Here is a 27,460-nt window from a genome sequence, read left to right as displayed (position 1 = left end):
ATGTCATGAGGGGCACAAGTGTCATGCAACCTGCATAAATATTCATAAGTCTTGGACTCAATGGGCTCCTGAAAGTTTGCCCCTTCCCCTTGCCATAGGGACCTGCATTAGGCCCATGCGATGGTCAGGAGGATATGGGGTACTTTTGCTGGGCCTCCATCCAGCGATGTTACATGAACAGTGTAGCTTTTCTGTGTTTTTTTCTGCTTGAAAAAGCAGAGTGGCTTTCCCAGGTGTTTAAATGTTTCTTTTCCCATGCCATTGCATGCATTCTGCCAGGTATGCAATGGCATAGCTTAAGGATTGAGGGGACCCCCTCCAAAACAAGGAACCATGGGCCCCCGCGCACCATGCCCCTGTGTGCAACATCTGTGATTTTTAGGCCTGCAGACTCTATCAGTGCCTGACATTGCTTGATTTTATCGGGAAAAATACTTCTTGTTTTGTTTTTCTTTCTTCATCATCTTCAGACATGAAGAAAGATAACCTTTCTCCAAAGGTGTCTGCTCTTAACTGATTGTATAAGGAGTAAACTAAGGCAAGACTGTAAACGTCTTCTTTTTCTGCTATGGCACAGGTGCATACTTTGCTGTTGCTGATGCCTCATTTATTAATATAACTGCTCAGAAGAGGGTCATTTGCTTTGGCCAGATTGAAACGGTCATCACATCTCCACTTGTGGCAGGGTGGAAATGTATCATTGCACATTCTCATGCTTTTAAAACATGTTTTTACATGGAAGTTGTGTAGTTTCTATACCTTTTCCCGCCAGTTTTTTTGCAGGCCTTGCTGATAGGCTAATTTAGGATCTTCTTCATCAGGAATGATATCATATTGTTTTGTTACAAAAAGTAATCCTTGGCGAGCCCTAGTTTCTTAAATTCCTTGGTAATGAAGGTTCTGTTTGTGGTTGTTTAATAGGTTTGCTGACATCCTTTTCAACCAGGTGGTCATAATGTGCCAAGCTGCATTTTTCGGCATAGCAGAGCACACCTTTGTTTGTGTCCCACTCCTGATACATTATGGCACAAGAGGCATTGATATACCCTGAAGTGAAAGCATGTGGAAAAGGGAGAAACCTCTTCTAGACCTTCTGTTGTGTTGATCCCAACTTAGAAGGGGTGCTCTGGGCAGCCCGTAGCTCTGCCTCTCAGAGCAGGTTCAGAGAGTATGACTAACTCTATCTCTGCTTGTATAATGCCTAGGGTGTAATTCAGGGAGCTAGGCAAACACCTGCATATAATTCTGTTGATCCCTTTCGTTGATATAGCCTACAATTCAGCAACATGGTGAGACCAAGATAGGGAAGAGGTGAACCAGATACCTAGATACAAAATGTGGCTTACTTAATCCAATGTGTTAACTTCTAGGCTACATTTCTGTGGTAATTTTTTATTTTGTTTGGGACCCCTAGATTACAATGGTTGAATTACCATAATTTATCGCTATGTGATTGGCATTACATGTGTAGCACGCAGTAACCATTTACTACAAAATTACAAATTATCAAAATAAGAAATAGCAAAGGCCTACTGATTTACAAGGAGCAAACCAAGCCCCTGAAAGACGTAGACTATTTTTTAGATCTGAAAATAGTCACTTCGGAATTGACCAGTTTCAATTTTCAGTCAGTTTCTTCTCAATTCGTATTCCAACAACAGGTTGGTGTTCTGACATTGTGGAAAACATCACAAAGGAATTTTCATAATAACTCTATATACCATCCTCCAAGAAATAAGCATAGGCATTGAAGAACAGGATGGCAAGGTAGGACCCACAGACAAGGCACTGAAACACGGTTGCTTGATGCACCCTTATGCTCAAGAGAAAGATACTCGATGGAACTGAGGCACTGTTGAGGTGCAACAATGTCAAAAACTGTACATTTAACAAGCCAAAAATGAAAAGGAAGACAATTTCTTTCTGATCATGTCAATGGGGACATCATTTGTTATCAAAGCCTGGTGACCCACAGGTCCATTCGGAACCTCTAATCAAACTTGGGTAATATGAAACGATTAATCAGCCATGATTAAATATATAGTGACAACCTTGAACAACGCTTTACAAAAAGGAAAGAACTGACCTTGAATAACAGCTATCCAGAAGCTCGTTTGCTAGTCCCAATTTTAGCCCAATTGTTACACAAGTTTTTTTCAGCACTTTGGGCACCCATGCATTACAAGGTGCGTTTTGAAGTAACCTGTATCAGATCTCTTGGGACCTAGTTAAAAAATGAATCCTTAGAGACTTAGCATTAGCATGATTTGAATGTAGTAAAACCCATATCATCACACTACTAAATTGAGATATTAACAGTTACCTCTAGTTCTTAACTTGCTGTGGGACAGCTTCTGGATCAATTGTGAATCTGCTCTCAACGATCATTTTGAAAAGCATGCTGACAACCTTAAAGCAGAACAACACTACCACACAAGAATCATAGATATGTGTGTGTATGACTATCCTAAAACCAACAAATGTTTCCAACTGTAACTCCAAACCTACAACACCACAAACCCCGCCTTATATGTGACCTTTCTTCCTTTATAAGTGTAATTTGAATTAGTAAAATCCATAGAAGTCAATTAAGTCGTATTCTGTGAACAAGGATTTGCTGTTTATAAAAAAATAAATGCATTGATGCACAACTCCGTATTACTTACATGCACAAAAACATGTGAATCGGGCCCACAATTCTAAATCTGGGTTGTTAATGGACATGTGGCAAAAAGAGTAAAAAACATGGTTGCTGTTAAAGTTCACACACAAAGTTTTGTTTTGGAGGGGGGTTAAAAATAATTACCTGAACCACATAATAACAAGAGATTACAGACAGTAGAGGAACAATTTTCCCAATACTCAGAGAATATAGAAACAAATCACAGAGATACTATTCATATGAGCTGTGGGTGAGACATAAGTGACAATAATTACTTCAAGCAGCCAAATGAAGAGTGTGCTGACTGAAAGGGGGTTGGACTTAGTGAGGAATATGGAGGAACTCCACGCGACACAGGCTTGAAAAGATTTGAGCCAAGTCACAGAGTGGGCTCGGATGCCCATGTTATACATGAGGTGGCATGGGAGAAATTGTTGAACTTGGCACTGGGTCAAGAAAAGTAAAGTACCATTTATATTCACCTTGATCAACACTAGCTCCTAATTCATCTGTACCCAAATGAAGAGCTGTTTCAGTGCTAAACGTGGTGAAGTAGCCTGATTGAACTGTATTTAGAAGACTTTTTGCTCTCATTAAAGTAAGAAGTCTAGTGTCCAACTTCATTCTCCAGAATCTCAGTTGGAAGAGACAAGAGTGATATTGAAGGGAAATCATTAAGAATGTTAGAGTGGGCTGAAGGTTTCTTAAAAAGAGGAACACCACAGTTCAGTTATTTTCCAGTCCAGTGGGACCAAAGCAGATTAAAAAAGAGGTGTTACAGGTGCTTATTATAAGAGGACATACAGTGCCCAATTGGGAAAGTATATGAACTGGACAAGGTTACAATTGGGATTCTGACTTAGGGCCTGATTTTATCCTTGGCAGATGGGTTACTCCAACATAATGGTGATGGACACCCCGTCTGCTGAAATATAAATACCATAGGATATACTGTAATGAGAAATTATTTTTCGGTGGACGGGAAAAATAAATGGGCCCTAAATCAGCAAATCTAGAGATACAGTTGAGTCAACAGTAAGAGGAGTGACATTCAGGGATCTATGATTGGGGGATCACCAAGGAATTACCCATAAAAGACAGACTGTGGGCCATTTCCTTCGGCAAACAAGTTAGATAAAGAGTCACAAAGGGATGTAGATGGTAAGTCAGCGTTTATTGGGCATGTTTTTTAGTGTCCGCTTTGAAAATACAGAAATTTTGCAAGAAGAGTTCTTTACATTCTCATTCAGGGCACAAGATGTCTTGTTCTGCCATTTTAGTGGGGTCATTATTCGATTTCAGTGTGTTATGATATGAAATGATACAGATGGTGTGCATTAATTTGAGATTTATGTATTTGAATTACGTAATTACATTAAAAATTTAACTCAATTTCAGAGAATCACACAATTTTCAGTCAAGTGACAATGGTGGGATTTGAACCCAGGTATAACCAGAAACAACAGCTTTGCAATTAGACCACATCCCACATAGCAAGCAAGCACATTATTTACAGATCTTGTCATACCCCTACTGTCACATCAATGTGAATATATGAACAAGACTTTATATAGTGTTCTTGTTGTCATGTATTTTATTAAAGTAGGACTTTATGGTGCCTCCTTCCCTTCTGGCCAGAAGGCAACCTGTTGCCACCTACATTATTATAGCTGACTCACTGGAGGAGTCGAATCCCTGTGTCACAGAGAACATAATCCTCTCATTAGCGTTTGCAGATTTCAAGGAAGATCATTAAAAATGCAAAACAAGGGAATCGATGACAAATAAGTACAAATATTTTATCCATGCTCATTTCCACATGGGATGAAATGGACATGTGCCTTGGGGCAACCTGCCTTGCAAAATAAACTTTCAAAAAAGGAATATGTCCAACTGTGTTAATGTTTCATGGCAATCACATCTGAGTACTCTTTACATTTAAAATTCTGTAGTTGATAGATAAAAAGTTAGACCAATAATATCTTGTGTAGTACATTGTTTTCATGTGTACATTCTTCAATAGTTGGCTAAGAAATAAACCCGTATTTTCCAAACAGGGTGATGGTAGGTCTCATTTCTCTTGATGCTGTGCCACCACTTTTGTGGCTAGCAGTGTCTTGATGTCATCCTCTTTATACTCCAATGTATCCCTGAGCACCTCCACAGTGTGCTGTCCGATCAGAGGTGGAGGGTTGGGCCTTGAGACTTCAAATTCACTATATCTCACGGCAGGGCCTGAAAGAAAAACAAAATTAACAGTGTGTGAGATATTCATTCAATTTTATGAACTGCAAGAAAAGTTAGTAGTGCAGATATAAAAAGGCGTTTTAAGAAGGTATGCATACTTTTAAAATTATTTGCATATTCTTTTTTATATAAATTGCTGACCACGATTATTGCTGCATTTTTCACGATGCGGTTTTTTTCAAGATTTAGGCCTAGTGAACAAATCTTAAATATATAAGATGCCCCATTTTGGCTACTAACTAACAATTTGTTCCATTGGCTGTGTTTGGTTTTCCCACCTGTCTTCAGACTTGGAGGAAAGAGACACTATAGACATGAGAGATACTCAACGCTCCATTTTGCTGTACTTTATCTGTTTGAGCTCAAAGGCGCAGGAAACATTAAAGAAGCAATGAGTATGGCCACTGTCCGCCTTCTTGAAGTTTAAACCTCCAGAGAGTTAGCCAACTTCAGAGCTTTTTAGTATTTTTTTGAACTTTTCAAAAATGGGGTCATTTGAGGAATCAGTTGTTCGAGTAAAACAAAAATCCTTCTAGTTGCTTCTTTGACTTCAAACAAATCGAAACATGGTCATCGCTCGGCAAACCAGCCCTGAATCATGAGTGAGGAGGTCACCTGGTACCAAGGGGAAGCTGTTTTGACTCGGTTTGGTCCGGGGATTTATTAATAACAAAGGCATACGAGGCAATGAGTCAGCTTGTCTTCAATAGGCTTAAGTATGAAATGCATCGATTGTTCGGGACCAACGCTTTGCACAATAGTATCTCTTATCCTTTACAGAGTGAATCTCTTTTCTCTTGAAAATGAAATCCTGTGGATTGCCTCAGTACCAGTCACATAATCATTCAGGGGTAACCACCCGACAACTACTGAGGCAGTAAACAGACGCAATAAATGTCAGTGACAATAAGATGACTCTCAAAAAACTATGGCCCATAATGTCAATTTGTTATGGCATGTACTGGCTGGCCAGGGGAACTTCAAACATGACCAAGTGAAAATAAATTATGTAAAGAAAAGCAACTGGCCTATATGTATTTGATCGTGTTGTATCACAGTGCTGTGTTTGCACAACATCTGAGATAATACCAGAGGAGTTTTTGCTCTGTGCTAGTGCAAAGAAGATTGTTACAGGGATTTGCAAAAATCCATATTCTACAGACAGCATTCCTCTTTTGGATTGCTGCACCCAACTGTGAATAGAGACTCTACAATGTGGTGACACTGTGACCAGGGACAGCTGCAGCAATGCGAAAAACAACTGGCACATCATGAAATATATATATCACCGCAATATCCTTCAGGGTCATGGATACTTGGACCCCTCCTATTTAGGCTTTTCTGAAGCCAAAATAAGCAAGGCCCAAATTTACAGGTCTTTCTTCAAAAACTATGAAGGCTCTTACCCACTGACGAAGCAGAAAATGAAGGTTTTGATTTATTAACGCTTAAACGCAGTGCTGAGATAATCATGTGTGACTCTAACCAAACTAATAAAGATTGTACGGTGACAAAATGTGCCCTCAGAGTAGTTTGCCATCATTTATATGCGTGCTTTATATAACGTGGTGTATTAGAATTGCACTAATCCGACATAGTCATAAACGTGTGCTACGATTTGCTTGTTTGAAATGTTTTAGCTTAGCATTACTTTAGCGGAGGCTTTGGCCTAGTTGTCTGGTCTCACGGTTTAGATGCTCGTATTTTTCCACTGTGCTAATAAACGTGTATTTTTGCTTGAAGCTGTACTTTTCCACAGAAACTGTTCACATGCTTATCTTAAAGTTAGTGCCAGCCTGGCATATTTTCTCTTTACTTCAAGGTCGATTTGCAGGTGCGGACAATGGAGGCTCTGAAAGTGAGCTAATTGGTAGACAATGTTGCAACTTGCGTACCCATCACCAAGGATAATGTATGCTTAAGTAAAAGCTTGAGAACTGTCGTTTTTGATTGGACAATTTGAAGCTAACCTATGAACCCTCCAATGGAAGACCCTAATGGACTTGAACTGTTGTCTATAAAAACCAGGTGCACGAGGAGAAAGTAGCCATTACCAGCTCGATACCCGCCATTTTGACTTCGTAGCTATTATGGCCCACTTTGCTGCGACGCCATTTTGAGAGACTTGGATGCTTTCTCTAATCGAGAGAAAGAGACTTTAATGATTCTTGCCCTAGAGACTTTAACTTTGATTCGATCCCTTTGCATGAAGTAGTAGTGTACCTTGCCGCCGTGAGGCAATTGCCCCGTCCACCCCTGCCCCTTTGCCCCGTCTCATGCTGATCGAGAAACGGTACCCATGATGACCGAAGAACGGTACCTGTGAGACGAAGACTTCCTTGTATGCTGATCGTAATTGGTAAATATGAAAGGAAATTGTAAATTGCATTGTGTTTCTTTTAGGTAACCAACTGCTGATTTTGATATGGTCCCTAGTTAAGAGTTTTTCTAAATTAATGTTGCTAAATTGTTTTCGCATGAAGTCCCACATGCTGATGCTAATTTGAGGTTAGACGAGGATTCCATGTGTCGCACGGCGCAATTTGAGATCTTGTTATGCTGACTAAATGTATGCGATTAGTTCATTACAGATTATCGTATTAGTGATTTGTATTGCTATTATCGAATGCCTTGTGATTCAAATGCTACATAGATTACACTTGTTTCGCCGCTATGGACAGCTATTAACGTTCATATATGTTTATCATTTGGTGTTGAGACACATTTATATCGTGCTAGCTTTGTTAATATAGGGAAATAAAATTCACTAACTTTGCAATAAACTGGTGTGGTTATTCCTGACTGAAAGGTCAGGGTTCGCCGAAATGTATTCTGGATTAATTGTAAAGTGTTATGTTGTTCAAGGTGTTGCTTATGTTTGTTATTGATTATTGATTTTGATGAAATTGATCGATTAAGAGTACAGAGAGTTCCCACTTAGTCAAAAGATTCATCGGCCTAAAGAGCGTCCGAACACAGGTAAATTATTATTACGGACCGCTCTATCAGTAGATGGTAGCAGAGGACGGTTTCGTCTTTTGGGACCCTGTACTCTTAAAGTACATGGTGTTGAATTAACGGTTACGCATTTTTGAGACCCCATTCGAGAAGTTGAATTAGATTTTTCTTGGATAAAATAGATTGACAGAATGATGATGGGCTAGGTCCACCGTGACTTTCCCGGGATCTCGGAGCTTGCGAATGGAGAGAACGGAGGTATGGAAACAGCGTCGGCGGTACTAGTGATGGTATGAGTGAAGTTAGGGTTTTGCGCTTGCACAGCTTATTGCCGCAGGGTGTGTGAAAAGGTTGCGAGGATTTTTCTTTTTAGAGGATAGCGGAGGTGCGACTCCGAGTGTAGAAGTAGTGAAGTCGTCGAACTTCATAGAGATAGCGGAGGTGCGGCTCCGAGTGTGAGAGCAGGGAAGTCGTCGAACTTCATGTGCGTGTGGCGCTTTGTGCATAAAAAGGTCCACGTGGTTGTTGTTGTTGAGACGGGCCCTGCGAGGTCAAGAGACTCCGGAGTATGTTGATCCATGTTGTGGTCTGGGCGGTTTAGTAGGTTGATCGGGCGTGGTCAACAAGTCGGCACGTGTGTTAGGGAGTGAAAGAAACTTCGACTTCGGGCTTTGACAAAATTCTAAGTGCACTAGAATAGATCATTGACAAGTTGAGAGTAGGTCTGCGGGTCAGATTTGCTTGCGAATGTGGGGACTGAGAAAGACGGAATAGCGGCCGAGGCTAGTGAAAGGTCCCTAAGGTCCTGAAGCGATTGTGTTACCCTTCCTGTAGTAAACCGACAGATCTGTTTTAATTTTTGGTAGCTCGCGATACATGCAAAAGTTGTTACGAGAGGAGGTGAGTGAAGGAAGACTAGCCGCGAGGCTTTGTCAGCCGCAGTGTGTGTGAGTGTGACGTCACTAGGAGCCGCGCTGGGATAGGTTGGTTGAAGAGAAGGGTCGCGCACGGATTGGACGCAGTCCGTGGGGCTCGATTGGAAGGGGAAAGGCAGGTGAAGAGTATTCCGGGAATTAAAGTCACCTATTGATTACAAATTTTGTGAAATTAAAGTCACCTATTGATTACAAACTTTGTGAAATAAAAGACGAGAAAATTAAATTCTTTAAAGCATTCAGGAGTGCGATGAAGGGGGAGTCTTACATTAAAGCGAGCGTAGGAGAAGAGACGCCACCCGAGGGTACACCAGCTTACATTGTAATGGAAGAGAAGGGGGTAGCTCTGTGTCTTTGGCTAAAGCAATGGCACAAACTGACAGAGAAACATGGGAGCGTAGCGTTCCCGATACATGGGACATTCAATATAAGGATCCTAGAGAATTTGAGATTCACGATGTACGACATGAAGGTGCCTCCAAGACCAGCACAGTTTGAGGCTCTAGCGATTTGGGAACTAATGGCCAGACAGCAACAGCAAAAGAAGTTCGAGACCAGAATGAGGAAGGTAGAAAAGACACTAGCGGATGCTAGGTGGGATAATGCACAGAAGGTGTGGAGGTCAGATGTATTGCAGGGGATAAAATTGTTCCCCGCAATTACTAAGGAAGGAGAGGAGACAGGTAAGAAAGCCACCTGTAAGACAGACAGGAAGTGTTCCAAGGATAGAGAGGACGAGGAAAAGTTGAGAAGAGAAGAGGAGTTAGAGGATGAGGAGTTGATAATGCAATTGCTGAACGACCGTCCACCACCTTATGCAGAGAATGGACAAGGTCCAAGTACCAGTTCTGCCCCTCCGGCATACAACAACAGAACAGAACAGTGAAACACAGAGTTCAGGAGCATCATCGGGATCCAAGGACTCGAGTCTACTGTTCACCCCGCAGATACCGCAGGTTAGGAGAATATATCCAGATGTGCCAGTGTTGAAACCAGCAGAAAATTATCAGCCGCAGATGCCAGGGTACTACAACAGTGATAACAGTGCAGGAATGATTCTAGATCCAACCGTAAGGGGAGTACAGAATGGTTACAATCCAACAATGGCACAAGCTGAATCAACACAGTTTTTGATGCCCCAGAAGCAGATGCAGGGAGGAAACGCACATGTTCAGATGACGGGGAGTCAGATGGGCATGCCGGCAATGATGACCCATGGTGTGGGAATGAACATGCCACAGAACATGGGAAATGGACAGAACCCAGACGCGATATCACTACCCATTATTGTAGGTCCACCGGTACCTCTGTATAGTCAGCCTAACTTGGGTCTGAGCAGTCAGGGATCAATGCTGCAGAATGGGACCGAAAGGAGGTGCATAGAAAACACCCCAGGGATAACTCCGATAGCGGCTCAGCCAACTGGATCTGGGTCCTTGATGGAGTTTAGTCCCATATGTGCTCAGTCAACATTGGTGAGGTCGAGCCCCCCACTGATAATACCTCTCACATCGAATACTGAAAAGTTGCCTCAACCATCGATGGCAGTCGATGTGAACGCCACGCTGATGGGGGTGAATGCGCAACAGTTGACACAATGGTTCAACAGTCTAAACTCCACACAAAATTCAGCCAGTGGGAAAGGAGAAGACTATATGAATAGGGTCAGGTTGAACATGGAAGCACAAGAATTGGTGGAAGGGACTATGGGTGTGAACAGGTTAGAGTCCTACACGGAAGAAGAGCTGAGGTATCTATGTCCCAGGATTACGAAGGAAGTGAACAAGGTACATAAGAGTCTGCAAGAAGCAGCTGACAGAAAAGGGGTTGACATAGACAAGATGAAACACTTGAGCAGGAGCTACAGGTTAGATTTTGGGACCACAGATTTCGAACACATGAGGTCAGCAGGCATGAAGACACACCTTAGAGAACTGCTGCAGAGTGCACAAGTGTGGAGGTGCTTAGACAAATGGGAAAGCAGGTGGGTAAAGAGGAAGGAAAAGAGGAGGGACAGTGCTACAGAGCACAATGAGAAAAGACCGCAGAGTAGTGATACAGTAACAATGTTACCAATGAGGGAGACAGCAGGAGGAAAACTAGTACATGTACCATGGCACAGAAGCGACATTCAGTCCTTCACGGACGATTTTCCCAAACTGAGAGAGAAACCGATTGAATGGTATCAGCAGACTGACAGGTTTGTGAAGCTTGCAAAGTGTCTCTGGGAAGACCTGAACACTCTCTTTGAGATTGTGGTTCCGGCAGATTTGTGGGAGGATTGCAAAAGAGCTGTAGGTTGGCCGACGAGTGAACCAGAGAGAGACAGGGAGACGGGCGCACCATCACCTATGGTGATGAGCTTGTACTATAAGGTGATTGAGCATTTGAAGACTAAGGTTCCCGCGAAGAATGTGGATTGGCAGAAGATTGATCGAACTGCCCAAGAGGCTAAAGAATCGATTCATAGTTACTATGAGAGGTTGTTGAAGGCGTTCAAGAATTACAGTGGCACGGAAACAATAGAGGCGAAGGACATGCTCCATTTTGTCTTCAGATTTGTGGAAGGGCTGAGGCCAGAGATAAGTCAGATGATAAAGTCACATTTGATTTGTTGGCAGTCTAAACCGATTGACGAGGTCTTGACTTACGCGAAATACTGTAGCGACGAAATTGAAGTGAAACAGAAAAAGCTGAAAGAGAAAGTGATGATGATGCAGCTTAAGGCAGCTCAAACAGGTTTGCAAGGTTTGCAGGGTTTGCAAGGGATGCAAGGGTTCCAACAGCAGGTACCGCAACCGCAGTCGCAGTTGCAGGGAAACATGGCGTTTCAGCCACAGGCCAGAGGCAGAGGCAGAGGAGGTTTTGTGAATAATGGTCCGGATTTGAACACTGTTGTGACGGGTGTGCAGGCAATGAAGAAGGTGATGCCGTGTCACGTGTGCGGAATTGTAGGTCATTGGAAACGCGAGTGCCCGATGGTGGTGCAGGAAGGTGCAGGTGCAGGTGCAGGTGTTGGTCAGCAAAACAATGATGTCAATGCATTTCAGACAATGAGGGGACCGAAAATGAGAGGTCCAAGCCCAAATTTTCAGACCGTAAATCAATTGCAGGGATTGCAACCTATGCAGCCGCAGCAGATGCAGATGCCTCGTATGCAGATGACGCAAATGCAGCCAATGCAACAGCAGTTACCTATGGTACCTAATCAGCAAATGCAAATACCCTTGGCACCAATGAGTCAGCAGCAAGTGATGGTTCCTCCACAGGTAACGGGTCAGGTAATGAGTACAAACGGCACAGTACAACAGTTCCCATTACACAGTGAGAGTGGAATAAACAACGTATGGGAGAGTGAAAGTTCAGGAGAAGAAGGAGATTGTGTGCTTGCGGCATCCTTGGAAGTTGATCAAAGGGGTCCGTACGTAGAGGGAAGAGTAATGGGGCATCGTGTCCCATTCTTGGTTGACACGGGAGCCACACGTTCAACAGTTAAGAGCAGTGAAGTACCAAATTTGCCACTCTCAGGGAGGACAGTTCAAGTGGTGGGAGTAGCAAACAGACATCTGACGAACCCAATTACAGATCCGGTACCAGTCAGCATCGGTAACTATCAAGGGGTACATCAGTTTGTGGTATGTGACTCAAGCCCGATAGCACTGTTAGGGAGAGACCTATTGTGCAAATTGGGTTGTTCGATCATGTGTTCGAACGAAGGAATAACAATCCAGACGAGCAGTGATGGGGAAGAAGAGGACAGTGTAGAGGGGGATGAGGTGGAAACGGTCGATGAAGAGTATCCTCTGATTTGTCTTTTCCCGATGATAACTGAAGAGGACATCCCAGCCGAATTACGGGAAACAGTCGGAAGGGAAGTGTGGGATATGACAGGGAAAGAGGTGGGATTGATGAAAGGAGTGGAACCAGTGAAAGTGGCTGTAAAGCCCAATGCAATCTTTCCCCAGACACCACAATACCACATGCCACAAGATACCCTCATGAAAGTTGCTCAACTTATTGACGAATTTGTAAAACAGGGGGTACTGAAAGAAGTGTTAAGCAGTCCATGTAATTCACCAATAATGGGACTAATAAAGCCGAGTGGAAAGGTCCGACTCGTGCAGGACTTGAGGAAAATAAATGACATCATAGTCAAGTGCTGCCCAGTAGTACCGAATCCAGCTGTGTTAATGTTTCAAATTCCTTGCGATGCCGAATGGTTCTCAGTCATCGATTTGTCACAAGCATTCTTTTCTGTGCCTCTTCATGAGGACAGCCAATTCCTCTTTTGTTTCAAATTCCTAGACAGGGTATACAGTTGGTGTCGAATTCCCCAAGGGTTTTCTGAGTCACCGTCAATCTTCAATCAGATTCTAAAGAAAGATTTGGAAGAATTAGAATTGCCATTCGAGTCAACCCTAGTACAGTACATTGATGATTTACTGGTTGCATCAAAGACAGAAAGTGGCTGCACAGCCGATACCATTGCTCTGTTGAACCATTTAGGGAGGAATGGACATAAGGTGTCTCCTTCCAAATTGCAGTACTGCCAGAAGAAAGTGAAGTATTTGGGTCACCAAATAGAGAAAGGGTCACGGAGAATCATGAAGGAAAGAATTACAAGCGTACTTCAAATGAGTCCACCAAAGACAAGGAAGGAGGTGAGGAAGTTTTTGGGAATGGTGGGTTATTGTCGCCAGTGGATTCCCAACTTCTCGACTCTAGCAAAGCCTCTACTGAAATTGACCCAGAAGGATGCCTTGGATGAAATTGAGCTGAAAGGAGATGAGATGGATGCTTTTGTTGAACTGAAAGAATGCATGTGTAGGGCTCCAGCATTAGGTATGCCTGATTACACGAAGCCTTTCACATTGTTTTGCCACGAACGTGATGCATGTTCTTTGTCTGTCTTGACTCAAGCCCATGGTGGCGTAAACAGACCAGTAGCATATTTTTCAGCTACTTTGGACCCGGTCGCAGCAGCACTCCCAGGGTGTTTGCGCGCCGTAGCAGCAGTTGGTATCAGCCTCACTCAGAGTGAAGGAATAGTGATGGGACACCCAGTAACAGTCATGGTCCCTCACTCAGTTGAGATACTTTTGACCCGCTCCCGAACGCAGCACATGACTGGAGCAAGACTCACAAGGTATGAAACGATAATTCTGGGCTCACCGAATGTGCAGCTGAAAAGGTGCACTACGTTGAATCCAGCAACCTTGCTTCCTGGAGAAAATGCCGAAATTGAGAACGCTGAAGACGTCGAGCATGGCTGCCTTCAGGTGACTGAATTTTGCACAAAACCTCGACCGGACATCAAGGATACCAAGCTTGATGAAAATGACCAAATTCTTTTTGTTGATGGTTCATGTCTAAGAGATGGGATGGGGATTTTGAAAGCAGGATATGCTGTATGTACTGTAACAGGGGTCTTGGAAGCGGGATGGCTTCAAGGAGTCTATTCTGCACAAGTAGCAGAACTTGTAGCCCTTACCAGAGCATGTCAACTGTCTGCATTGATGAAAGTCACCATTTACACTGATAGTCAATACGGGTTTGGGATTGTGCATGACTTTGGACAACTATGGTCACAGAGAGGTTTCCTGACTTCTTCAGGATCCCCAGTGAAGAACGGGGAGAGGATAAGGGAATTGTTACATGCCATTCAGGTGCCAGCCGAAGTTGCAGTGGTAAAGTGTAGTGCTCACACGAAAGGACAGGATTATGTTTCTCTGGGAAATGCATATGCAGATCAAGTCGCAAGATTTTGTGCCTTGAACTGTATATTGCTCAGGGATGATTGGAATACGATAAATGAGCCAGAACTCGAACCAGCTGAAGCATTTGCCTTGAAGGTCGTAGATACAATAGATGAACTAAAAGCATTACAAAACAATGTCAGGGAGGATGAACGAGATTCCTGGATTAAATCACAATGTATAAAGAGACAAGACGAGTTATGGGTTTCACATGATGGAAAATTTGTTTTGCCAAATAGTCTCTTATCACAGCTTGCGCGGTTCTATCATGGGCAGGCTCACCTAGGGAGAGATGCCATGATAAGATTGTTCAAAACAGATTGGTTTAACCCCAGATTTCGTCAAGCTGCAGAAGCAGTTTGCCATCGATGTGTCACTTGCCAGCAGATGAACCCAGGAAAGGGAACAGTTGTGAACGCGAGTCACATTGGTAGGGCAAGCGGGCCTTTTAGTCGTATGCAGATGGACTTCATTGAGATGCCTGTGCATGGAGGTCTAAAGTATGTGTTGGTGATTGTGTGCATTTTTAGTCACTGGATTGAGGCATACCCCACACGTAGAAATGACAGCCTTACAGTTGCCAAGCTATTGTTGAGGGAGTTGATACCACGTTTCGGATTCCCGATCTCTTTAGAATCAGATAGGGGAAGTCACTTCAATAACGAGGTGATAAAGTTACTTTGCGAAGCACTGAACATTGAGCAAAAGCTGCACTGTAGCTATCGCCCTGAAGCATCAGGACTGGTGGAGCAGATGAATGGTACGCTGAAATCAAGAATGGCGAAAATATGTGCATCGACAAATTTGAAATGGCCTGACGCATTGCCCTTAGTGCTAATGTCAATGAGAAACACTCCTGATAGAAAGACTGGATTGTCTCCGCATGAAATTCTCATGGGCAGGGCTATGAGACTTCCTGCAGTTCCCGCAAACATGCTTTTGAATATTACAGATGATATGGTGTTAGACTACTGCAAAGGACTGGCTGACGTGGTTCGCTCTTTTTCTCACCAGGTGGAAGCGACCACCTTGCCACCGATCCAAGGTCCAGGACACGCACTGAAGGCAGGTGACTGGGTCGTGGTAAAGAAGCACGTGAGAAAGTCGTGTCTGGAACCCCGTTGGAAAGGCCCTTTTCAAGTGATCCTGACGACAACTACCGCTGTGAAGTGTGCGGGGGTTCCCAACTGGATTCACGCCAGTCACACAAAGAAGGTGTTGTGTCCCACAGATGAGGAAGTTGAAGCGCTGAAACTGCCAGTGCCTGATAAAGCAGTGTTGAGTGCTGAGACAGGACAAAACAGAACTGAAAGTGAGCAGGCAGAAGTTGGAGAAAAGGAGATATTCTCTGACGACGAAGACACCAACTCGCTTGGGGGAGACCAAGCAGAAAGTTCAGACAGCGACGAAGAAGCTGAAGGTGACAAACAACCTGAAGCAGCTGAGGGTAGCAAAAAGCCCGAAGCAGCTGAAGGTGACAAGGAGCCTGAAGCAGCTGAAAGTGATAAAGAGCCGGAAGAAAATAACGGTGACGAAGGGCTTGAAAAAGGTGAAAAAGCAGGAGAGCCTGATCAGAGGAGGGCTTTCCCAGAAGCAGACGATACAGAAAAAGAAAAAGAGAACGTGATTAATTCCCCAGAAGGAGGGAACGAGGTAGAACAGAACGAAAAGGTTCAAGCTTCCACAGAAAAGACAGCAGGTCCATCAAATGGACACGGTGCAAAGAGAAGACTAAGTATCTCACCAATAAAAGAAAGGGGTAAAGAAAGTTCGAACGAAGGAGGAAGGCCAAAAGTGAAAGAGAAAAGAAAGGAAGTGACTGTCGTGGAACAATCGTCAAGTGAGGAAAAAGACTTGACAAAAGAGGAAAGTGCCAGCGAGGCAGAGTCGAAAAGAGAAGCAAAATTGAAAAGGAAAAGGATACCAAACAGAAGGTATTCCGGTCCTGAATGGGCATATGCAGTCAATGACGATTGGACTGACGAGTTTGTATCCCTAAGCATCGAGAACGAAGAAGAAGAAGAGATACCAATAGAAAAGAAAAGTTTCATAGACTCTGTCGATTGAAAGAGTAGTAAATGATATTGCTTGCTACAATCTAACGTGAAAGAAACAATCAGCTGAGACATTGCTAAACCGGATGAGACTTGCTAAACTGATAAAGACTGAGTTATTGCCGAATTGAGACAAATGCTGCTAACCGATAAGTGACTGGCCTTTTGAAGAAGACGGTGTGAACTGTGCTCGCTCAGCTTTGTAACTGAATTGCTAGGTAGTTTCATTTATAGGTGCTTCTAGCTCTCTGATTTTATACAGATCATGACTAGGTACGCTACGCAAAATAATAGAAAGAAATATTGTAAATATGTGTGTATAGGCTTGGTAATTACATGTGTAATAATAATAATGGCAATTGTGTTTGGAATGCATGGAAAGGGTGAAAGTGAGAATATTGAGGCTTCTACTATTGCTCCTGTTACTGCCACCGAACTAACCCCATTGAAAAGACTAGCATTGGATGAGAGGCTCTTGCACGATAAGAAAGAGCTTTCGTATAACGTTTTCTATCGCTTGCTAACAGAGTATGTTGAGACTATGGATGCGAAAGATTGTTATGTGTGTACACAGATACCGACATCAGTAAAGGTAGTATAGTAATGTCTAGATTTTATGGTCAAACTAACATACAGTATTTTTACTCGAATTATGATGTTACCTTTGCATATGTTCCTATAATAGCGCAGCTTAGCCAGACAGCTAAAGATTGGGATGCTAAAATAATGAGGGAATTTTTCGAGCCAATGCAACCTTTTGAAACGGCTCATGCTCATAGGGAGAATCTTACTTGCTCAGTCTCTGCTGTAGAAATAAGCTTTTTAGATCGCACAGATGATAGAAGGGCACAGATGAAGGCGAAATTAGAAAAAGAGCTGCATAAGAGGACTTCAGTAGATAACTATGATTTTGCTGCTATAAAGACACAAGGGAAAATAGCTTTAGATGCTTGGCATGTAGGAAAATTTTGTATATATCGAGGAGAATCTTATTATGACAATATTTTTGTAGGAGCGAGTGAGTGTAAACATACGTTTATTTTTAAGGCCAAATGGACATTCATGATGAACGGACTTGACCCTGTCATTCCAGGGGTATATTACATTTGTGGGCATAATGCCTATTATCGTCTTCCAAAAGGATGGTGGGGGAGATGTTATTTGGGTATAGTGTTCCCAAAGGTTTATCAACTGGATGACGTATCGATGATTCAAAAGACATCTGGATCCCATTGTATCCAGAAAAGAGAGACCGCAGCTGCTGTGGTAGGAGATATATTTGGAGCCATGATTCCTTCATTGGGAGTTGTGTTGAATTCCATCAAAATAAGAAAGTTGTCTACTATAGTGGATAACATGCTGACAAAGTTTTCAGGTGCTATAATCCTGATAGATGCTGAACTTGCAGCGGAAAGAGCCATGACTCTTCAAAATAGGCTTGCTTTAGACATTCTCTTAGCAAAGGATGGAGGCGTTTGCAAAATGATTGGTGCCCGACACTGTTGTACCTATATACCTGACAATAGTGTGAAAATTAAAACTATGCTTGCTAATCTAACAAAAGAAAGTGCAGATTTGAAGGAACTGAAAGAACCAGGAGTGTGGGAGAAGGTTGGAAAGGGACTTGCTTCAGTGGGACATTGGATTGGGGGAATTTGGAATGGAATATTATTGAAAATAATAGAAGGAATATTAATAGTAATAATTTGTGTGTTTGGAATTTGGGGAATAAAAAAGGGAATAATAATGATTATGGAAAGAATTAAAAGAAGAAAAGAAGAGAAAATTATGAAAAGGATGGCAGAAGAATACAAAGCGCAAACTAGGGGAACTAAAAGGAAAAGGGAACTGACAGAATTTTAATGGAATAAAATTTGTGGGCATGATTTGTGTGATGACAAGTAGTCATCAGAGGAGGGATTGACGAAGCAGAAAATGAAGGTTTTGATTTATTAACGCTTAAACGCAGTGCTGAGATAATCATGTGTGACTCTAACCAAACTAATAAAGATTGTACGGGGACAAAATGTGCCCTCAGAGTAGTTTGCCATCATTTATATGCGTGCTTTATATAACGTGGTGTATTAGAATTGCACTAATCCGACATAGTCATAAACGTGTGCTACGATTTGCTTGTTTGAAATGTTTTAGCTTAGCATTACTTTAGCGGAGGCTTTGGCCTAGTTGTCTGGTCTCACGGTTTAGATGCTCGTATTTTTCCACTGTGCTAATAAACGTGTATTTTTGCTTGAAGCTGTACTTTTCCACAGAAACTGTTCACATGCTTATCTTAAAGTTAGTGCCAGCCTGGCATATTTTCTCTTTACTTCAAGGTCGATTTGCAGGTGCGGACAATGGAGGCTCTGAAAGTGAGCTAATTGGTAGACAATGTTGCAACTTGCGTACCCATCTCCAAGGATAATGTATGCTTAAGTAAAAGCTTGAGAACTGTCGTTTTTGATTGGACAATTTGAAGCTAACCTATGAACCCTCCAATGGAAGACCCTAATGGACTTGAACTGTTGTCTATAAAAACCAGGTGCACGAGGAGAAAGTAGCCATTACCAGCTCGATACCCGCCATTTTGACTTCGTAGCTATTATGGCCCACTTTGCTGCGACGCCATTTTGAGAGACTTGGATGCTTTCTCTAATCGAGAGAAAGAGACTTTAATGATTCTTGCCCTAGAGACTTTAACTTTGATTCGATCCCTTTGCATGAAGTAGTAGTTTACCTTGCCGCCGTGAGGCAATTGCCCCGTCCACCCCTGCCCCTTTGCCCCGTCTCATGCTGATCGAGAAACGGTACCCATGATGACCGAAGAACGGTACCTGTGAGACGAAGACTTCCTTGTATGCTGATCGTAATTGGTAAATATGAAAGGAAATTGTAAAATTGCATTGTGTTTCTTTTAGGTAACCAACTGCTGATTTTGATATGGTCCCTAGTTAAGAGTTTTTCTAAATTAATGTTGCTAAATTGTTTTCGCATGAAGTCCCACATGCTGATGCTAATTTGAGGTTAGACGAGGATTCCATATGTCGCACGGCGCAATTTGAGATCTTGTTATGCTGACTAAATGTATGCGATTAGTTCATTACAGATTATCGTATTAGTGATTTGTATTGCTATTATCGAATGCCTTGTGATTCAAATGCTACATAGATTACACTTGTTTCGCCGCTATGGACAGCTATTAACGTTCATATATGTTTATCATTTGGTGTTGAGACACATTTATATCGTGCTAGCTTTGTTAATATAGGGAAATAAAATTCACTAACTTTGCAATAAACTGGTGTGATTATTCCTGACTGAAAGGTCAGGGTTCGCCGAAATGTATTCTGGATTAATTGTAAAGTGTTATGTTGTTCAAGGTGTTGCTTATGTTTGTTATTGATTATTGATTTTGATGAAATTGATCGATTAAGAGTACAGAGAGTTCCCACTTAGTCAAAAGATTCATCGGCCTAAAGAGCGTCCGAACACAGGTAAATTATTATTACGGACCGCTCTATCACCACCGAGGTGACATTCTTCATTATAAAACATGGGTATTAAGGTACAGCTTAGTCACACAACAAGGAACGGCAAGGATCTCAGGAACATGCTGTGAGAGAGACTTGAACTTATAGGCAGGCAATAGTGTAGATTTCTGTATTTTTCAACTGTGGTCAGAGGCTTAAGCAAGTCACCAGTTGGCATGGCCCCATCCTTTACAAGTATTTTAAACTCTCTTTCAGCAAGTCTGTAATGAGTGTTAGACTATGTGGCACCTGAGGTATGCCAGCTTTGATCTGTTGTATGTGTTGGAGTGTAGTTATTATAATCAAAATTAACATGAAATGTTTGCAAATTAATGTATAATGATGTCGCATAGAAAATTTTATTAATGTGCTTTTAACATAGGCGCTTGAAAATGTGCCCACGGGGAGTGGCCACCAATGTATACGATGATAAATGAAATTGACTAATAATGAATTATTGATGTACTTATATATTATTTTGTACTACCGTTAAGAGTTATATGTTAAGATTTTGCTAAAATTAATTACTAGGCCTTAGTTAGCATGAGTCGGGGCATGGCTGCCGGTCTCATATTAAATGTGTTTTTCTAACGTGCAATGGGCTACCTTGCTGAAAGACATGTAGCCGTACTTTTCCAGAAGCTAGAAGATGTGTGTAACCGTAGTAAATTCTTTCTCATGAGACCCGACATGCTCAAGGAGACATTTTTGCTGAATGCAACAGTGTAGACTTGCAACAGGTACAAGGTCGCCTGAACTGGTAAAGACAATGGGACTACTGACTGAGCCTGTGAGAATAAAAGTTTGTACCTGACATTTTACCCTCTGGAGACATCAACTGCAGGAGCCAATGAACTACGTGAGAACTGTTTTAAAGTGAAAACCCTAATGAGGTGACAACCAAATTATTGGTTGGAGATAATGATGCACCAACATTTGCCCAATTGGAAATTAGGAGACTGTACAACAAGATTGATATAACCTCATGTCACAGGGAAAAGCCAGCCATTCCGAGCCAATTTTTGCTATTGACATCACGTACCGTTCTTTGCTAGTACCTAGTCACTTTGTCACTCTGTCTTAAAGACTTTGCTGTTAGACTCTTCAAACCATCCGTACCCTTGTCTTGCACGATCCATAATTTTCCTCCTTATGAGGGAAGTGTTCCTTATTACCGGTCTTGCTGAACTTTGCTGAGTTTCCTGGCTGATGGCGAATCAACTGATGTCCTGAGGACGAAGACTGACTCTGTATGCTGACCCATGACGGAGGGTAACTATATAATAATGAAATTGTAATTGTCTGTTTGCCTTTTCTTTCTAGGTACCAACTGCTTCTTTTGATAGAGACCATAGACAGATGTTTTCTAAATTTGTGTTCCTAAATTGTTTTGCATGAAGCCCAGCATGCCAATGCTAATTCGAGCTAGTTAAGGGGTTCACTAAACGGATGCAAATAGACAAATGACTGAATCAATGCTTTGTTGAATAATGCGCTAATGATACTCTGCTAAAGTTAATCCATGTTGACGTCATGCTTTGTTCTAATGTTTATGATCTTTGCTTTGCTGAAATCTTATTCGAGTTGCCATATTGTGACTGTGCTAATGTGTTTTCTGGTTTTGAGATTAATAAACTTGCTGATAGAGTGTACTCAATAGGGAATAAATATCATAAATCTTACTAAATTCTGTTATTCATGGCTGAAAGGTCATGGGGTGTTCCGATTCTTATTAATGTCATTAACTAATTTGATTGATTTGCTATTGTGAATATTAATGAGGTTATCGATCTATTGATTAACATGCTGATTAGTTATCTCGTCTTAAGGTGTCTCCAATCAGGGTCAAAAGATTAATTGGCCTAAAACGAGTCCCAGACTAAGCAAATTATCTAGGGAGGGACGCGTTAACATATGTATTGTGGGCTTTTAACCACGCCCACCTCACGCTCATCACTTTCACTCACTCGTGGGCTTGCCTTTCAAAAATCCTTTACCACCTTTGGTAAATGCTTTACGTTTGTCCCTCCTTGGGGTGGTTTGGTTACCGCCTTGAAGATCGCCTCTGTTACAGGGATAATTGTACAATTGCTGATACGTTTGACTGCGAGTGGACTTCTTTTTCTTTTTGTGTCTCTCCTTTGTGCTCATGCTCATGGCAGCCATGGCATTTTGAATCGACTCGCTTATGTTAACTGTTTTACTTTCCATTTTCAATTTAAGTGGAAAGAAAAGTATAGTTAGGAATTTATAATGCTAATAGCTCCAACTCAAGCAAACGCGAGACACATTGCATTGCAAATGCTTGTTAATATTGCAGAGGCTGCAGGATTCAGGCAGAGAGTGACTCAGGGTTGGACATGACAGCACTGACACCATGTTACACCTTTAGGATGTTCCATGAGAAGAATGTCACCATTGATAAGCTTACCAATGCTTTCCTAAGCGTATTCTGTTAGGTCCAAGGTGAAAACAGCCTTGTTACTGAATTCAAGCTCTTGCATACAGTGAACTTTAACTGCCCCTTATATCCAGGTTTCAAAGCCCAATTTTACAGCCCAAATCACCAGATACCCCAATGAGGCTGGTAAATTTGGAATTTGAAATGCAAGATGGAGACTTGTTAATTCACTCCATTTTAGGGAGGATGGTGTTTCCCTTATGTGGTAATTCACAACAGCCAAGATATTTACTTATATCTACATGCCACATAGATCTGGGGTACAAAAGATATTAACTTCATTAGTAATTTAAGTGCTGACACCCACCATTCTCAAATACTCCTATTATACAAGATTACTGGCAAAACATCAAATTTTGTCCCACACCACTCAATAACCAAGAGAGATTCAAATCTATCTCTCTCTCTCTCTCTCTCTCTCTCTCTCTCACGCAAAGGCCCTCATTACAACCTTGGCGGGCGGAAGGTTAGACCGCCGGGCGGCCGCCAATGGAGCCGCACTCCCACTGCGGCCATTATGAGATCCCCGCTGGCCCAGCGGTGACCTCGGCCGCAACACAGGAGCCGACTCCAAATGGAGCCGGCTGTGTTGCAGCTGTGTGACGGGTGCAGTTGCTGTGCAGACAGTGAAAAGCTGCACAGGGCCGTGGCAGGGGGCCCCTGCACTGTCCATGCCAGGGGCTGCGGCAGGGGGCCCCGCGACTCCCCTTTCCGCCAGCCTTTTCATGGCGGTTCAAGCAGCGCTACCCTGGAGGATTACTTCCGCCGGGACAAAAGTGGCGGAAAACCGCCGGTTCCGGCGGTACGACCGCGGTGCGACTGCGGTGCTTCCGCAGCGGTCGTAATCCCCCATGGAAGCACCGCCAGCCTGTTGGCGGTGCTTCCTCCAAAACAGCCCCCAAAGTTTTCTGAGACATCTGTGAAGTCACAAAACAAGCAGAGCCAATGGGGCACATCAGTAATGTATGCTGCTCATGCTGCTGAGTGTATTCATCCTCATTCAGTGTCTATTTGTCAGTAAAATAAAGAATAACATCAGAACAAAGCAGTACACTCGGTGGAATGTTAATTTGTTAGTATCTGTACAGCATGCATCTATCAGTGATGTGCCCTCTCTGCCCTTGGTGGCTGTTATAGTCACATTTGTTCTGGGATGCTTGGATCTCAAGTGTTCATTGCTGCACATGTCTGGACCATCCGACTTTAAATGGTGCTCTTGGGAGCTAAAAGACACTGGCCATATTTATCATTGAGTTCTGTCACTGTTGAGCCACGCAAGGGGGCGCAAGGGGGTGCAAGGGCATCACAACAACTAAGACAGATTTATCAAGCCAGAAAAAAACATCTTGCATAGCCCTGCATGGCTTGATAAATCTAGAGTAATGTAACCCAGAGCATATTGCTGCATAATGTTACTCTTCCCCGGGGAGAATTTCCATGAGGGGAGCGTGGGTTTTCCCATGCATCTACCCATGGTCTTTGGCCCAATTCCCAGATTTACCAACACTGGTAGCCCTGAGAAGACATCAAAATGCTACACCTTTCTAGGGGAGGCACAATGAGGAGAAATATATTTATTTCCCCTGTATGGTTCCTCTTGCAGCACCTTAAGTGTGCCGGGCATGCCCAAAAGTGGTTCCCGGGCTCACTATGCCACTGGATTCAAGCTAGCCTGGCTGATGAAGGGGATACCCTGAAACCGGTACCAGGATGATTGTTTCCCATCCAGGGAGGATCTGGCCTGGCAGTTTGGGCTGGACTGTTCCCATGGGGAACAGGGTCAAGAATAATTTGCATATGGATGATTTGCATACAGCTGGGTCCAAACCGGGGTGTGATGATGAGCAAAAGAATTGATGGAGTAAACCCAGATGTGTGACTGGGGGTGAATGTTTGATTTGTTCTCCATTCCGTCCATCATTTGTGTTTGTTAGTTTTTCCTTTTACGCAGCAGAGCACAGTGCATGAAAGTTTGATAAACGTGGCCCACAATTCCTAAAAACGAACTGACACTGTTGATTCACACTAAAGCAATCTAACATGTAATGTGTGTTGTACAGGTTGTTAGATACACATATGCCAGAGTTGACGTGTTCTTGTAAATGGGAGTAAAACAGAAAAAAAGGGAAAGGACTAGGGCAATGAGGTGTCTACATAATGCTTTGAGGGCGAAACATTGCTGTTTTAGGTGGTTTGGGCATTTTGGCGTTGTGGACATCCAAGAGGGCATGGCAAGTAGCATACAGCAGGGGGGATCCTTTGATTCTGTCAGGGGAGAGAGGAGTGTGAGTTTTCTATTCACAATAGCAAGCTGTGGGTGTGTTAGCATTTGGTGCTGTGGTGGAAGTGAAGGAAACAATATGGCATGCAGGAGAAGCGAGGGTACACACGTTTTAGTTGGTACAGCGGCAGTATGAACAGCATGTATATTTTAGTAGCCTATGTTGTCAATTTATATAGCGCTTGTACCATAGGTGGGTTCCTGAGAGGTGGACTGTAACGGAAAATCTTAAATATACATTGGTCTAGAAGGTAAAACAGAGAAGTAAAAAGGCATATTTTCCTTTGCCCAGCATTAGGTGTACTGGGAAACATTTTGCATGGCAATGGTATTGATGAGAAAGGCCTATCTAATGGTATGATTAACCAATGAACTGAACTGGATGGTTGTGGATTGAATTATCGGGCCCATTGTTCGAGGATTCCTTTTTTCTTTGTAGGCATGATTATAGTTATACTATGCGAAAACTGGCTTGAAGACACAGTGAAAATACACTATATGGTGTGACCCACAGCCCAGTGAGAAGTGAGGTGGTAATAATCTTAGAATCCCAGAAGGCCAATTAGCCCTCGTCATACTTTTCAAGTGATGCTGGAAGTGCAGGCTTCAATATCTGTCTTTAAAAAATCAAATACGGGATTCATCCTGCTAGATACAGGGATGAAGCTTGAGATGTCGGGAACAATTACAGAAAAAAATGTCTTCAAAGTTTTTGTCTTTTTTAAAGAGGATGTTTCAGGCCAGAGCGAGTCACTGTTATGCAGCCATTGGGAAAGTCTTGAGATAGTGAGTTTGTGGCCAAGTCGTTAGCTGGCTCACCATCCACGATCTTGTGAACAATGCAGGCCAAAATAAAAATGCTTATGCCCTCTAAAGAAAACGTATATACAGCGCTCAAGATTGCGGGTGTGTGATAAGATATTGTATTTCTGGAGAGATGAACTGTGGCATTCTGTGGAGGTTTTATAGGAGCCAGGTGGTTCTAGGTATCCGAGACAGTGGTGAATGCCCCATTAGAACCTCTGAAGGACTATAGATTGAAATATTATTTTGTAGCTTTCCACAGAGACTAAGGAATTAATTCCCCTGAGGAGTCTGAGTGATATTGGGTTCCTTTGGCAAAAGCTATAAAGTGGGAATGTAGAGTCAGATTTCTGGCCAAGACACAGCTCAGAACAGAAAGGTTAGAGTTAAGCTGATTTGAGACATCAATATATGTTTGTAATGGGGTGACCCTGTGAAGAATGGAGACCAGAAGGAAATGAGAACATAAGGATTTCTATTTTTAGGTCAGGGAGGGCTATGTTTAAAATGTTTTGTTATTCACAACATTAGGTCTCGTGGGGCTTTTGCTAGAAACCTACAGCCTCTGAAGAGGAGACTTTCGGATACAGTTGAGTGTCATTAGAGTACCGATTAAAAGAGATGTTAGATAGAGCCGAAGGGCTCCATAGACACATTGAGGTGCGCTGAGGAGAGGACAACATTGGGGGACTCCTTATTTAACTGTAAAGGGTCAGAAAAGATAGTTAAATACTTTTACCCTGTGTGCATGATTCCCAAACGTGGTTCAAACAATTACAAAATAGTGTCACTGACCCCAATACGTTTTCAATGATTTTGTCTGTCTTAAATGCTGCCAACAGTTCAAGAAGAATGAGGAGGCACAATCCAACATCATTTAGGATGTGTGGTGCATCACCCACAATGTCTGTCATTGCTGTGTCAATACTGCAATTGGATATGAAGCCTGAATTAAAGTTATCCGTACTGTTTTCATCCATACGTTTTAATTGCTTCTCAATACAGCTATCAATTAATTTTTCAAGAGGAAGATTGGTATAGGGTGGATCAAGGAGAGTATTGTTCTGGTCATATATTTCAGGCAGGGCTATACCATTAGTCAAAGAGAAAGTATGGCACCTGCAGCAGGGGCAAGAGGGGGGGACACTTGCCCCCACCCACTTGATTTAGGTACAGCCTGGTGTCCAGGTTCACAGTGCAGCGTAACACTGTGGCCGCTGTAGTGTTACATTGCCTGCACTCATAAGGCCACAGCCCCCGCTAATGTTAAAATTATGCCCCCCTTAAAAAATGTCTGCCGACGCCCATGAGAGGATCAAGTTTATCATAGAGGAAAAAAAGTATGTATTTACATCTCTTACATTTTCAGCTAGGTTTTAGAAAACTTTGATGAAGGACTAATGTTGGCGAGTGTGTTTATTAAGTCGATTTGCATAATTATTTTTACAGAAAACCAGTCTTCGGATATTTTGCAGATAATGTGTTTTAACCCCTTAGCTGCTGGGCCTTTTCCCCCCCAGTGCTGAGCCCTTTTTTGGCTATTTGGGGTAGTTCACGCTTAGGGCTTCATAACTTTTTGTCCACATAAGCTAACCACGCCAAATTTGCGTCCTTTTTTTCCAACATCCTAGGGATTCTAATGGTACACAGAGTTGGTGGTTTCCCCTGGAGGAGACCAAGAAAATAGCCAAAATATAGTGAAAATTTTGTTTTTTCCAAAAAAATGGGAAAAAAGGGCTGCCGAAGAAGGCTTGTGGTTTTTTCCCTGAAAATGC

At 42.6% G+C, this 27,460-nt stretch overlaps 1 protein-coding gene across 1 annotated transcript in view; it reads right to left on the bottom strand.

Moving 5' to 3' along the window:
• Positions 1-4,378: 4,378 nt before the first annotated feature.
• The window catches only part of SUGCT (succinyl-CoA:glutarate-CoA transferase), a 2,876,649-nt gene continuing 2,853,567 nt past the window's right edge, over positions 4,379-27,460 (bottom strand). Inside the window, exon 14 of the mRNA XM_069215909.1 lies at positions 4,379-4,897. Within this exon, the coding sequence (XP_069072010.1) occupies positions 4,734-4,897 (164 nt within the window). The 3' untranslated portion in view covers positions 4,379-4,733. The remainder of the gene's footprint in view (positions 4,898-27,460) is intronic.

The sequence above is a fragment of the Pleurodeles waltl genome, chromosome 2_1 (genome assembly GCF_031143425.1).
Source record: "Pleurodeles waltl isolate 20211129_DDA chromosome 2_1, aPleWal1.hap1.20221129, whole genome shotgun sequence".
Classification (NCBI taxonomy): domain Eukaryota; kingdom Metazoa; phylum Chordata; class Amphibia; order Caudata; family Salamandridae; genus Pleurodeles; species Pleurodeles waltl.
Note: the sequence above shows the minus strand (reverse complement) of the source record. Positions and strands in the feature narration are given on the sequence as shown.